At 36.6% G+C, this 13,873-nt stretch overlaps 1 protein-coding gene across 1 annotated transcript; it reads left to right on the forward strand.

Annotated features, from left to right (window-relative positions):
• Positions 1 to 6: 6 nt before the first annotated feature.
• On the forward strand, positions 7 to 13,396 carry ZFAND5 (zinc finger, AN1-type domain 5). Its single transcript, XM_004677570.2, has 6 exons — positions 7 to 101; positions 4,283 to 4,442; positions 4,855 to 4,966; positions 5,560 to 5,663; positions 7,769 to 7,894; positions 8,543 to 13,396. The coding sequence occupies exons 2-6, from the start codon at positions 4,292 to 4,294 to the stop codon at positions 8,689 to 8,691; spliced, it is 642 nt and encodes a 213-aa protein (XP_004677627.1). The 5' UTR covers positions 7 to 101; positions 4,283 to 4,291; the 3' UTR covers positions 8,692 to 13,396.
• Positions 13,397 to 13,873: the final 477 nt, after the last annotated feature.

Genomic DNA, 13,873 nt, shown 5'->3' on the forward strand with positions numbered 1-13,873 from the left:
GCGGCTCCAGGGCGCCCGGCTCGCCAGACCCGGAGGCCTCGTCTCGACCACACCGCGCCGGCGTCGCGCGTGAGCCCGGCTTCTGCTCCTGCCCCCTCAGGGTGAGTCGGGTGGCGCTGAGGGAGGGCGCCTGGCTGCTCGTGGCGGCCCGGGGGATGGGAGTAGGGGGACCGGAACGCCGCGGGCCTTCCGCGAAGCCCGAGCGGGCCGCGGATGGCGGCGTCCGGGGGAGGGGAACCCGCCCGCCAGTTCAGGAAGCACAAAGACGGAGGCGTCATCCTGTGGTGGTGGCCTGCGGCCCGGCTCACCCTCGACGCTGAAAATGGGGGAACAATGCCCGGCGTGCGGCCCCGGAGAGCTCAGGCAGCGGGCGTCCGTCTGGCCCCCTCCAGCGACGGCGCCCGGCGGGGTGGGCAGCTGGTCCCAGAGAGACAAAGAGGCCGTGGCAGCGACCGCGCCCCCGACCCCTACCCGCCGCACCTCCCAGCTCTCCGCCTCCCCGGCGGAGCGGTTCGGGGTTGGAGGTCGGCGCGGGGCGGGTGGGGTGAGGGGCTGGCCTGGCCGAGCCCGGCTACTGTTCTGCATGACTCAGTGGTTTTTGGAGGAGGAGGCCCAGCCGGGCTTTCCTGAGCGAGGCCTACGCTTAGAGGGGCATGGGGGGGTGGTGTTTGAGGCGGAGGGTGAGGGGCAAACTGTGGGACCCGAATTTGTTCTAAAATTATCGGCGGGGGAGGGGGGCTGGGGTGAGAGGGACTTACCTCGTCGTGTTTCAGTTTTCCCAGCGTCGCTGCGTCTCGCCCAAAATCCTCCTCAGGAAGGAAATAGAGCACCTTCCCCTTTGTTTCGTGCATTTAGACTGCTGAGCGTGGAACTGTGTGCTCGCTTTCCACGCATTTCGTGGAGCTGTATTTTAAGGAAAGGACCCGGTTATCTTTTTATCGGTTGAGTGCCTCGCAGGACTCTTGTCTGAGGACTTATTAGGGTAACGTAGTAATATAGGTCACAGCCCCTTTTCTTAACCTGCATTCAGGTAACTTAGAGACTTTTAAAAAAATCCGGAGCTGTAATTTTAGTCATTTTTATAAAGTAGAATTGCGGGATCGAATTACTGAAAACATCGCAGTTTCGTAAGTTCTTTGTTAAAACGTCTGGGGTGGGGAGTTTTGTAGTTCTCTCCGACTTTCTATCCCAGGCCATGTTCAGCCTGGCAAAGACCCTTTTTAAAAATCACACTCCTCTACTCCATTTGGCAAAGAAGGAACTGAGACTTGAAGTGTAAGGACTTGTCCAAGGTCACTGGCTTAGTTGGAAGTAGATTACAGACTGGCACTCATGGGGGCTCAACTCCAGGTGAGTAGGCATTCTTAAAATCTTACACCAGTCTGTGCTCCTGAAGGACTACATTCCAGGATATAAAAGCCTTTTTTTTTTTTTTTAAATCTAGGCTGGAGAAATTTTAAGTGACATGACCAGGTTTGGGTTTTTCTTAAGCTATGAATTAGTGGAAACCACAGCTCTAAAAACTGTACATTCTAGTTGTATCTAAGAGAGCTGATGTTTCTGCCTGGTAACTTTTAAGGTACTAAATTGAATTGATATTTTTCTAAAATTTTGCCAGGTAGGAGGAAAAGAAAATACAATACCTATCGTAATGGCAGACTCCATATTTCACCTCCCCAATTGCACCTAAACATGGGGATTCTTTCTGACCTGATGGCTTTTAGCTGTGTTGGCTTTCATAAACAACCCTGATCGTATTGGTTTCATGAGTGATTAATGATGATTGCATCTTATGTGGAGTTTGAGATTGTTCTTTAGTCCTCTATTCATTAGAAAAAACTGTAGCAGCCTTAATGGCTTCTTTTTATTTTGTATTATTATGTTCAGTATATGAAGCTGCATCCTTAGTTCTTGGGGTTGTGTAGGAGTTGGCAGGCTCCAGATAAAAATAGAAGCTGATTTCAGAGGCCCCTGTTGACTAGGCTTTATGTGAGAGCCTCCATCCAGCTCAGCCTGTCACATTGCAGCCTTGTGACAGGCTGAAACGCCCGCCCATGTGATCTAAGCTGCTGAGAAATATTAAGGCAAGCTGTGCACATGTGATGGCATTTAAAGGCTGACTTGGGGGGGGGGGTTGGAAATTACAGGATGTGAACCCATATAGGAGACTATGGGTGTCTATTGTGTCTCAGTGTTGGGTGTTTATAGTTAGTTGAAAATAGGTGTGTATTCTGTAGAAGGAAAGGTAGAAATAACTTGCTTGTGGAAGTAGGTGAAATCATAACAAGAGAACACCTCTCCCAGGCCCCATATTATCTATGTAAAGCCAAAGATTTTGAGAATCAGATTGACTAGTATTAATATGAGTGGATGAAAATTTAGGCCAATTTGCATTTTAAAGCCAGTATCAGATGACACAGGAGTTTTAGTGTAGAAAGCATGAACTAGCATATTTGTTAAGCTGCTCTTAAAGGAATGGCTCAACTTTTAGCATGGGGCCAAGATATATGTACTTTACATGGTGGGCTTACAAATACTTCATTTATTATATAAAGCTTTTTTTTGCACATACACTACAAAAAAATTTAAAAGCCTGACTGAAAGTGTTTATTAATAAACTTCATAAGTGATGCTGCAATGTTTACACTACCCTGCTCCAAAATGAGTCAGCTAAATTCCACTTACTATTTAAAGAGACAGTGTCAACTAAATTAGTCTTATTTGAAGTAAGCTTGGTCACTCTACAAACTTAATTGCTCAGTATCCTTTTCTAAAGAACATTTAAATGTTTTGGATACAGTCATGTTTCTCTGGCAAGGTGAAAATCTGTTGACTTCCATTTTTAGAATTTTGGTGAAAAGTGTTAAGACTTGTCAAAATGATGTTTTTAGTAGCTCACTAAAGTGTGTAGTTTAGTGTGTGGTAATTGGGGGAAAAAATAGGAAATTCTAGGTGGTAAGCTCTAATGACTTCCCTGCACTTAATGTGCAGTATTCATAACTTAATCTTAAGTAATCTTCATTACCAAAATAAAGATGTGTTTAAATGACACTGACCACAAATTATAGTACATGATTTCCCTTAAATAAAATATTATCATGTTCTTTTGTTGGACATTTCATATAATGGAATAATGGTGATAATGGAAAACTCCATGACTGCTGCTTAAATTTTTCTTAAGTAATGAGTATCTCTAACTCGGGAAAATTTACTAAATTTAGCAAAACATTGCTGTTTGTGCTAATTTAAATGAGACTTCTGGAAAAGCAAAGGGTATACATGCTATTGTATTAAGTTCTTTCTGGTAGCCTAACATTAAATATTAACCATTACTAAAGGTTGTGTATTTATATTGAATTACTTTGCAGTGTAGAAATTGAGCTTGGAAAGGTTTCATTATTTTTTGGTATGAGGAAAGCAAGTGCTTGGTAATGGTTTAGATAAACCTTTGATGAAAAGTACACTGTGGCTGATAATTTGTGCACTGAAGGTTTCTAGGCACTGACTTTAAAATACTCTACCAGATTTCACACCTCAGATGTAGTACATAAAAGATTTTGTAAGCAGCCAACCCCTGAATTCTTAAAGAACTTCAGTTGTCGGTACCAAGGTAACAAGGAAAGGCTAGGTGATAATGCCAGTTCTTTCAGCATTTTAGAAGTACCAGTGCTTTACCCTATAGTAAAATTTTTGAAATACTAAGGCAGGCACTAGTATGTTCAATATAAGAAAGTTTTAGACCTGCATCTAGTATACATCCAGTTTAAAGAACTCTAATAAACATTAGGAGTCAGTAATTGCGATTATTATAGATTTCCTTATTTGCAAATTTTAATCATTTTAAACCAGTGGAAGTTCAGTCATTTAATAAAGTCTGCCTGTATAGTACAGGAAAGCAGAAAGTGACTTAAAGATACCAGTTGTCCAAATTGATTTAAATGTATTTCTGATATCAAGAGTGACCTTTTCAGAAACTGAAACAAAGAACAATTGTGACACGTGAGATAATGTATTAATATTTAATTATCAAGTTTTCTTTTTCTAAAGAATATTAGGTCATAACTCATTTATTAAGCTGGAACAATTCTTTTCATACGCTTTGTTTTAAAAAGGCAACATGTAGTTTTCTTGACTATTTCTTTTAAATGATTAACTCAATTGAGCTTTTGTTAGAAATAGGCTCAAAGTTTAGAAATAAAGGTACACTGTAGAATATATTGTCCTAATTTAGTGGTTTATTTTGGTTGCATGTTTCTAAAATTTTGTTTTGTTTTGTTTATAGCAGAAAAATATGGCTCAGGAGACTAACCAGACCCCAGGGCCCATGCTGTGTAGTACAGGATGTGGCTTTTATGGGAATCCTAGGACAAATGGAATGTGTTCTGTATGCTACAAAGAACATCTTCAGAGACAGCAAAATAGTGGCAGAATGAGCCCGATGGGTAAGTTATTTCCAAGCAAAAACCCGTTTGAAGAACTATGTGGATAACTGGGGCCTAAGACTGAGACTCAATGCTGAAAGCTCGAGGAGAGAAGACCTATACAAAACAAAAAAGGCTTGAAATGAAAGCAGCAACCCAGCTACTTGGTCTGACTGCGTCAGGAATGAACAACAGTTTTACAAACATCGTTTTACTTTTTCATTTCCTTCTTGAGGTTTTGTTTCATACTTGTGTCCATTGGATATGGCTTTTTTTTAATGTGTATTTTTGTTTGGCTACTCAGTGCAACACAGTGAAAGTGCTTAAATCACTAACCTAATTAAATGCAAGTATTTGTTACTTATTAATAGTTTTGTAACTAAATGTTTTGTATTGTTGCTTTGTTTCTGACAAATAACTTTTTTTTAAATAGGGACAGCTAGTGGTTCCAACAGTCCTACCTCAGATTCTGCATCTGTACAGAGGGCAGACTCTAGTTTAAACAACTGTGAAGGTGCTGCTGGCAGCACATCTGAAAAATCAAGGTAAGATTGAGCATTCAAGGGTTTTTATGATAATATAAGGAGAAATAAAAATAGCTGTATTACAGTTCCGGATGTTAATGAGGGTGTTAGTTTGTCTTTGATTTTGCATGTGTTGACATAATCCAGGGATTCTAGTAACCTTTAGTATGTCTTATAAGTTACTGACTGTGTATATAATAACATTCCATCACACCCTCAAGGATGCTGTGTTGAGAATGCTGTGCTCTAATTTCTGTGTTACCGAGGTTTAGGGATTATGGATAGTCAAAGCTCTGCAGACTGCATTGTAATACCACACAAGGCATTTTAGCTAAGCTTTGCCCCCTTTTGCACAGAAATAACAGAGACAGCTAACAACCTAGTTGGCTATAATAGAACTTAATATAAATATGCAACTTAGAATCGATAAACTGTTTTTCAAATTGCTTTCTATATTCTCAACCATTTATACTGGGCATCCAATATTTTAAAAATTTTAAATTACTTGATTCCATTTGATCATCTGGAAATAATTTAAAGTTGAACTGACAACTTGCTGTCATACAAAGAAGTACCCTTAACATCTTTAAAAATGTTTGCTTGAACTCAAATAGAAATGTGCCTGTGGCTGCCTTGCCTGTAACTCAGCAAATGACAGAAATGAGCATTTCAAGAGAGGACAAAATAACTACCCCGAAAACAGAGGTGTCAGAGCCAGGTATGCTTTTTGTTTAATAATAGTTCAGTACTGGACTTGGTAGGAGAAATGGTTGGTGGGAGAATCTTTTCCTTCCCATTGAAGGGCCAGAGAGGATAGTAGTTATAAAATATGGACCAAGCAAGAACTACTGTCTTTTTTAAAAACCTTAAACTTGTCATGAATCTAGAAGTTGGAAGCGGTAATTAGCAGTATTGACAGTATAATATTGTATGTAAGCATATTAACAATATTCAAGCATAAAAAACATGTTGAATATTTCTAAAACTTAAAATTTAATTGTATAGTTTGTGGGAATTAAAAACTCAGCATCGAAAGGCATTTTGGTTATCATTAGCTAATCATAAGTCTACTTGCGCTGGTGCAATCAGATGTGCTCCAGTATTGCCTGAAGATTGACTTCTTTGAATCACCTGTGGTAGGCTCTGGAACCAAGGATCTACTTTATGTTTTGCACGTAGCTTGTTATTTCCTGGTACAGTGTTGACTGAGCATAGCATAAAACTTGATTATAAGGAAATTGTCTTAGTGAAAATGCAGTCTGTTGTGGAGGCTGGTTTTTCTAATATCACTTAGCCAAACTTAGTCAAACTATATCAGGTTACAAATTTATGGGGAAATTTCCAGTTTAGCAAATGAAACCATATTTTTTATTTTGAAGTAGTTCCTCTGAAAAATAGTTACTTATCCTTGTCTTTGTGTAGCTTTTGTTCTCTTTGATTTGGGGTTTTTTAAAACACAAAATTAGTTGACTTTGGAACAATAACTCATTTTGGTCAGATCTGTAGCTATTCTCTATTTTAGTAGGTATCCTGTAGTTTACTATTGTCTTTTCCGTATCATTTTATTCTTTGTTGACTCCCCTTCCCTGTGTGGCTTTAAGAATTACTATTCACTTTACTGCTATGACAAAGAAAATGGATATCCCTCACACCCCAGACTTTTACAGGTTATACTTTACCCTCAAATTATCAGGAAAATTGACATTATTACATTAGGTTATTAGGCATATGTAGTAGGTAGACTCTTAAGTCTAATGTCAGCCTGTTAATCTCACTGGGTAACAAATGAATAAAATTGGGTAGGATTTTAGAGTAAGTTGTCTTTAAACCAGTTTGGTATTTAGGCTAATAGCATTGGTGCTGCCATATTATTTAGGCAGTAATTTTAGCACTGCATACATTAACATTTATTATTGGGTTTGAGTTTAATATTAAAACTCTCAAAAGAGTTTACAAGTTCTGATTTTGTTGATTTTATAAAAGTAAAAATTGGTATTTTGTTTTTATATTAGTGGCACTGTGGGCTTAAATACAGCAATATGCAGTTTTATCTTTATACTATAGACATTCTGTTTATATCATGTATGAGTTACAACTTACTGGAAAGCTAGAATTAGACTTCTAGTGGTGAACTAAAGGTCAGAAAGTAGAAGCTGTGCTTCAAAAAATCTTGTTTTGCTATGTAATACTTAATAGACTTAAAACCAATCCTTTATAACTACTTCTATAGTAGTATAATTAATACTGTCCTTAACAGAAAGTTTGCCAGGCTTTTAAAAGAAAGTTTTTTCAAAAACTCTGTAGGACAAAGCATTTTCTAAAATGGCAAAATAATGAAATTTGGGGATCTGAAGTTAGGGATGATTTGGGTTTACTTGTCTTTATTTGCTGGATTTAACTAGACGTTGTTTTCTAGCATTATGAACCAAAATGACCTTTTTATAGCCAGGTACCTTAGAAATTGGAAGCTTCTTTCTAAATGAACTTCTAAATAGTAGTATGGTGGGAACTTAGCTCATTTAATTAATTATAGGATAAAAAGCAGAATATAGGACATTAAATCTTAGTGACTTTAAATTTTAGCATTAGGATTTGTTCTCAGGTGTTAAGAATGAATTTCAAGGTATTTGGGTGGAATAAGCATCTTAAAGTTTAGAGAAACAAGTATGTTGACTGGCAACAAATGATCAGTAGGTATAAAAGGTTCTGTTTAAAGTGCCTTTTAAGAAGGTTGTCCAAAAGTCTTAACTTTCTCTTAAATTTTTTCCCTTTTTTTCCCTACTTAAATAAAACTCTAATTTGATTTTTACCCTTGTTTTACAGTTGTCACTCAGCCTAGTCCATCAGTTTCTCAGCCTAGTACTTCGCAAAGTGAAGAAAAAGCTCCTGAGTTACCCAAACCAAAGAAGAACAGATGTTTCATGTGCAGAAAGAAAGTTGGCCTTACAGGTATTTACACAATATGTAAGACAAATTCTAGTGTGTAACGAACAGCTCCAACTCCTTATGAGGTTGTTGGTGTAACAACATAAAACAGAATGCCAAACTCTGACTGTAGTTGACTGGGCTAGGTCAGAAGCTGAATTTAAGTTCTATTTTTCTAGTCATATGAAACCCTTTATTATTAACTTCCATGTCTTTTTATTGAATTGATGAAAATTCCTCCCTTTTGGGTTTTTCCTGTTATCTTGGGGAAAGGGTAGCTTGAACAGGACGGTAAGCATACTTGGAACCACATACAAAATGTGCTAGATGCTTTTTAATGATTTGCTGTAAATTTCAAAGCTTTTAAGATTTTTCTTAAAAGATCTGTCTACCCGTGGTTTTTACCTGAGGGGACATTTTCAGTTAACATATGGTAGGGCTAAAATTTGAATCCAGGTCAGACTGTTGCAGGACCTGTGTAATTTCTACACTATGGAACAGTAATTATTTCTTAAACTTTCAAAGGTAGTTAAAAGCTCTTACAATTTAAAGTGAGACTGTTGTCTTGCACGTTGTAAAAGAGCCATGAAAATTTTGTTTTCTATGAAACTAAGACTTTATTTTTAATAGCTACAAGTTCCTAAGTGACTCTACTTCCTCTTGTATGTACAGGGTTTGACTGCCGATGTGGAAATTTGTTTTGTGGACTTCACCGTTACTCTGACAAGCACAACTGTCCATATGATTACAAAGCAGAAGCTGCAGCAAAAATCAGAAAAGAGAATCCAGTTGTTGTGGCTGAAAAAATCCAGAGAATATAAATTACTACTTGTGAAGAGACTGAAACTGTTTTTATTTTAATATATCGTAGGAAAACATTAAAGAGCAGATGCATGGCCATTTTCCTTTGATGTTCTCCAGAGTTTTACTTTACATTTGTCTGTCTTATAATTGATATTTTTAGGATGTTTGGGTGTTTGTTACAGGCAGAATTGGTTAGATACAGCCCTACAAAAATGTATATGCCCTCCCCTGAATAAAATTGGATGAAAATCTGCACAACAAATCAAAATACACAAATAATAGGGACAAAATTTAGTTCCCTTGTGCCAAACAAAATAAATCTCTGCATGTTTGCAGCATATCTGCCTTTTGGGAATGTAATCAAGGTATAATCTTTGGCTAGTGTTATGTGCCTGTATATTTATTTTTTATTTTATTTTTTTTTTTTTTTTTTAAGAAATGGTACACCAGAAAAAGACTGGCAATCTATTTCTACCATAATTAAAATTCACCCTGTTAATTTCCATGATAGGTTCTTTGGAAGCCAGAAGAAAACTATACAGAAGATCATAAGTTTCTTTTTTTTTTGGTGAAACCAGTATTTGGTGTGCCCTATGTAAGCCTGGTTAATTGGTTGAATAAGAAATTCTGAGAAAGGTAATCATTGTGGCTGGTAAATAACACGAGTAAAAACCACCAAGCCAACAGGGGTCTTGAGATATCTTTGAAGCTTACTGTGCTGGCCTACACCAGAAGATGTCTGCATTACTCATTGCTAAAAAATATGTAGCACAGAACTGCACTAGAATTAATTTGTTTAAAAGAAGAAATAAACTACGTTTGGTTTTCTCATACAGCAGCTCTATTGAATAACATGCATCTGAATTTTAAGTTGCAAAGGTATCTGAACAGTTAATTTTTCATGTGCATCTTTTGTTGAATGTTTTGGTTCCAAGAAAGAATGTTTAAAGCTTTTTTAAAGACTTCAGTTCTTACTGTAACTGTACCCTTCTGCATGGAAAATCATAACCAATATGGCTGCAGTAGACTTCTTAGTGGTATCCAGCACCACTTGCAGAGGGCTGCTTTATCATATTGTACTTGGGTGTAGGACTCTAGTGTTCTTGGGTGTATTGCATGGGCTGCATTATCTACAGCATTGTACAATAACAACTAGAAGAGGCAGTATACTTCACTGATGCTTGTCTGGTAATATCACTTCTGTGTTATAATGGAAGGTTTTTGTGATGTATGAAACTTGTGTTTTTTATATATAAATGAGTATAGTTAGTGTTGTGGTAATGCCTGTTTTCATATGTAAATAGTTAAGTATGTACACAAGGCACTACTGATTTCTTGCAGTGTTCAGTCCTAGTTTTTACTTTTCTCAAAGCATTCACTTTTGCTTTCAATTTTATGTACCTTAGTTCGTTAGATATGCAGATGTGTACAGATAGTTCCATATTTATGTATTGCACATAATCATGCTACTCAGCATTGATGCTATATTGTATTATGTAAATAATAAAAGCCATGTACAGAGGGAAACTTCCACTTACTTATTCATTGGGTTTTTAAGCCATAGTTAGAAGTCCTAAAGGGGATTATCAGATTTTTTTCATACTCAACTTTTCAGTTGCTTATGTAGGTTTTGCATGGCTATCTTGTAGCTTTTTGTTTCTTTTTCATTGCCATCCCTGAGCATGATACATTGAAATGAGAACCATGAGGTGAGTTTTGTGAAATTTTCATGTATGTGTACAGTAGGCAATTTATTTTTGACGAATAGGCATTTTTAGAAGCAAAACAATGTAGAACTCAGGAAAGGAAATTTGAACAATTAGGGCCTGCTTTTTATGGATTTTTTGATTTTTGTATTATAGGTATGGCAATTTTGCATACAAAAACTGGCATGGTTTTACTGCTGTTTTGGGTTTGGTTCCAATATAGATGTGGACTTGGTCTATGCAAGTGTCATGCCAGATAATAAAGAACAATGGGTAACGGTGCTATACGCTTACTTTTGCCCGTGGGGCAGTTGAAGCTAAAAGAACCATGGCTTCTCAGAGATGAAGTCTGAAATGAAAACAATTTGGTTCACTCTTACATCTGTTAACATTTCTTTGGATGTTGCTACTTTTTTTCAAGTAGGGAAAATGTATGTAGAAGTCTATGATGAGATAATATAGTATATTCTGAAATGGATATGAAAGAATCAAGACTTGAAAATGGTCTTTAGAAAGCAATTTTTTTTCAAAGTTCAAGACATCCTTGAGTGCTACCCATCAAATATTTGCTGTTGATAGACTTTGAAGTCAAAGTTGTAAGAATCGAGACCTAGATGGAAAGATGTAACCTTAGGGTTCATTGTAACTGTAGGAATGATTCTGGTAATGTTCCTAAAATTTTTAAGAAACAATAGAGCAGATCTGCACTAGTAGGTTAAGGCTGGCAAGACTTGGATCTTAATTTAGATCTGCACACAAGCCTTACTGTATCTTAGACTGGACTATGATGGGCCTTAACTTCAGATGTGCTTTTCAAATTTGGAGCATTTTGGGAATATACTGTTTCTCCAAATAGACTAATCTGCATAAAATCATTACAAATGTTTTTCTAGGACACACATGATGACTGACATGAATTAGCTGTATGACCTTTTGTCAGTTCTATTCCCTGAGCTTTATCTGCAAACTAGAACCTTAGATTTGATCTGAATTGGGCTCCCCACAGCATGAATTAACTTGGAAAGAAAGTCATGTCATAGTGCCTGGCACATAACTAAGTATCCCCACTGAAATTGTTTTTAATGACAAATTTTTAGAGCATTTTTAGGTTAACTTTGAAAGTACAAAGGTTTCCTCATGTACCCTCATCTTGTACATACAACTGGTATTCCCTATTACCAACTTCCACCCAAGAGTGGATTTAAATTCACTCCTGATGTGTGAGTTTAGATAAATATGTCATGTGTCCTTACCTGTATGTTCACTGCCTCAAAACTGTGCTTTGCCTGTTCCCCTAGATCCTAGCAACTACTGACCTTGCCTTGTATATGACCTTTTCAAATTGACATCACTGATTTAATTACCAGCAATATCTTCACAAGAATCGCTCAGTATTCTGTCTACTGTGCCACAATTGACCCATTCACCTACTAAAGGACCTCTTTGTCACTTGTGTTTTGGCAATTATAAAGCTATTATAAACATCCTTGTGCAGGTTTGTATGGACCTGAGTTTTCAACTCTAGGTAAAGAATATCAATTGCTGGATATGTGATAAGAATGTTTAGTTTTGTAAGAAATTACCAAACTTCCAACTTGGCTGTACCATTTTGTAATCCTACCAGCAATGTATGAGAATTCTGTTCCACATCTTCCAACATTTATTGTCAGTGTCTTGGCTTTTGGACATGTAACGAATCAGCTCATTTACATTTCCCTACTGACAAAAGTAGAGCATTATTTCATGTTTTCATTTGCCTTTTTCATATCCTCTTTAGTAAAAGATGGGGTATTATCTTTGGTCCCATCATTAGTCAAATTTGTCTTAAAGTTCTTTGCATATTTTGGAAAAGTCCTTTATCTGTCTTGCATATTCTAGTCCTGACTCATTCACAAGGAATGACTCGTTTTGAGTTCTAGAGTTCTAGAAATTGAGCATTAATGAAATTGATTATATTAATTTGTATCATGGAAAAAGTAAAGTATAACTTTAAAAATCTTTAAAGTGATTAGAATCATTCTTAGTAAATCTTTTCATGTGCATTTAATGGTCTTAGGAAGTAATTAAAAGTGCTTTTTTAAAAATATCTAACTTCAAAAATTTATATCAATCTACATAGAAAATTCTAGTCATCTAAAACCCTCTACTCTTAAAAAAATTTTGGGTAACTGTCATATAAATTGGGAAGGTTATTGCTTCCACATTATGTAGATGTGTATGCAGACTTTGACTCTTGCTATACTAATTGTTTGAATACAAAATATGATGCTTTTCCTTAAGTATTACCATGTAAACTGGAGATGTGGTTGCTGGTTTGATTAGCAATAAGATATGTAGCTTTACACTACAGAGGGGTTTCTGTGAGTAAAACAACTAATTGAAGGCAACCTGTGTTTGTATAATCTACTTAAAAGCAGTCATACATAAAAAAATGTAAAGTCCCACCTGATACTGATAGTTATTCACACACAAAAGCTGGTCTTTGCTCTTAGTAAAGAGCACTGTTTCTCCCTAGAGTGCATTTCTGTTCTAGTCAGAAGTAAAAGTTTGGCCATTTTGTGATATCACTAAGACTTTTGTCTGCACTGAAGTACATTTTTTTAGTACATGTATACTGATGTTGCTAAATCATATTTCACATGTGATGTTCAAAAGCAAGATGACAAGATACAGGTTGATTTCCAGGTGGCTAACCTTTGACTTTTCCTGATGATTTTGATTGAAACTATCATCACAGAACCTCACATTGTATATATCTGAAATAACATAACCAAAGCTGTTCAGGAATTAGAGTAATCAGTATTCTCAGAAATGAATAGGAAATCTAATATTCATAAAAGTTTTGTGCAAGAATTTAATAAAATAGCATTTACTTAAGCACTTACATTTTAGGGTTCAGGAATTAGCACCCCAAAATAAAGTAGCCTAGATGAGCTCAACTTAAACAATAGTGCTTGAGTAATTTCTTAATTGATCTGTGTGTATAATCTATGGCAAATTAAAAATCATTAGTTGATCCTTGCTGTGTAATATGCTTCTCTCTTATCCCTAGCACTTAAAACACATTCAAACATGCAAATTAGAATGCCATGCAAACAAATATGAATTAGATTTTCTATATAGAAACTGTAGAGCTGTATTTCGTTAAAGAATACCTTTGAACACTTGTGTGTTCTATGTCCACCCCATGAGAAAAATCCTTACTGTGATGGTGTTTTCATAAAGTATCCCCCCACCCCCACCCCAAGGGATGTTAAAAGTTGGACTTCTAGTGTTGCTTGCACTAATAACTGCTATTGTGAAAATAATACTTAAGTATAAGTGGTTAATTTGCCATTTTCATCCATTAGCCTTTAGCATCTGTTATTTAATGTTCTACTTTGTGTTTTGGGGGGAAGGTTAGATACTTTTTGCCTTTAAAAATTTACCAAGATACTGTCATACTAGTTTTGTGTTACATTTTAATACCTGCTAAAATTATCTGTTTAAAGGA

This window comes from Condylura cristata, unplaced genomic scaffold (genome assembly GCF_000260355.1).
Source record: "Condylura cristata isolate star-nosed mole 26May11 unplaced genomic scaffold, ConCri1.0 scaffold00006, whole genome shotgun sequence".
Classification (NCBI taxonomy): domain Eukaryota; kingdom Metazoa; phylum Chordata; class Mammalia; order Eulipotyphla; family Talpidae; genus Condylura; species Condylura cristata.

Bases quoted from the DNA above. Each gene is read 5' to 3' on its own strand.
- ZFAND5 (XM_004677570.2), top strand. From the start codon at position 4,292: ATGGCTCAGGAGACTAACCAGACCCCAGGGCCCATGCTGTGTAGTACA. The intron at 4,967-5,559 runs GTAAGATTGAGC...GAACTCAAATAG, and splicing joins AGCACATCTGAAAAATCAAG to AAATGTGCCTGTGGCTGCCT. The intron at 7,895-8,542 runs GTATTTACACAA...TTGTATGTACAG, and splicing joins AAAGAAAGTTGGCCTTACAG to GGTTTGACTGCCGATGTGGA.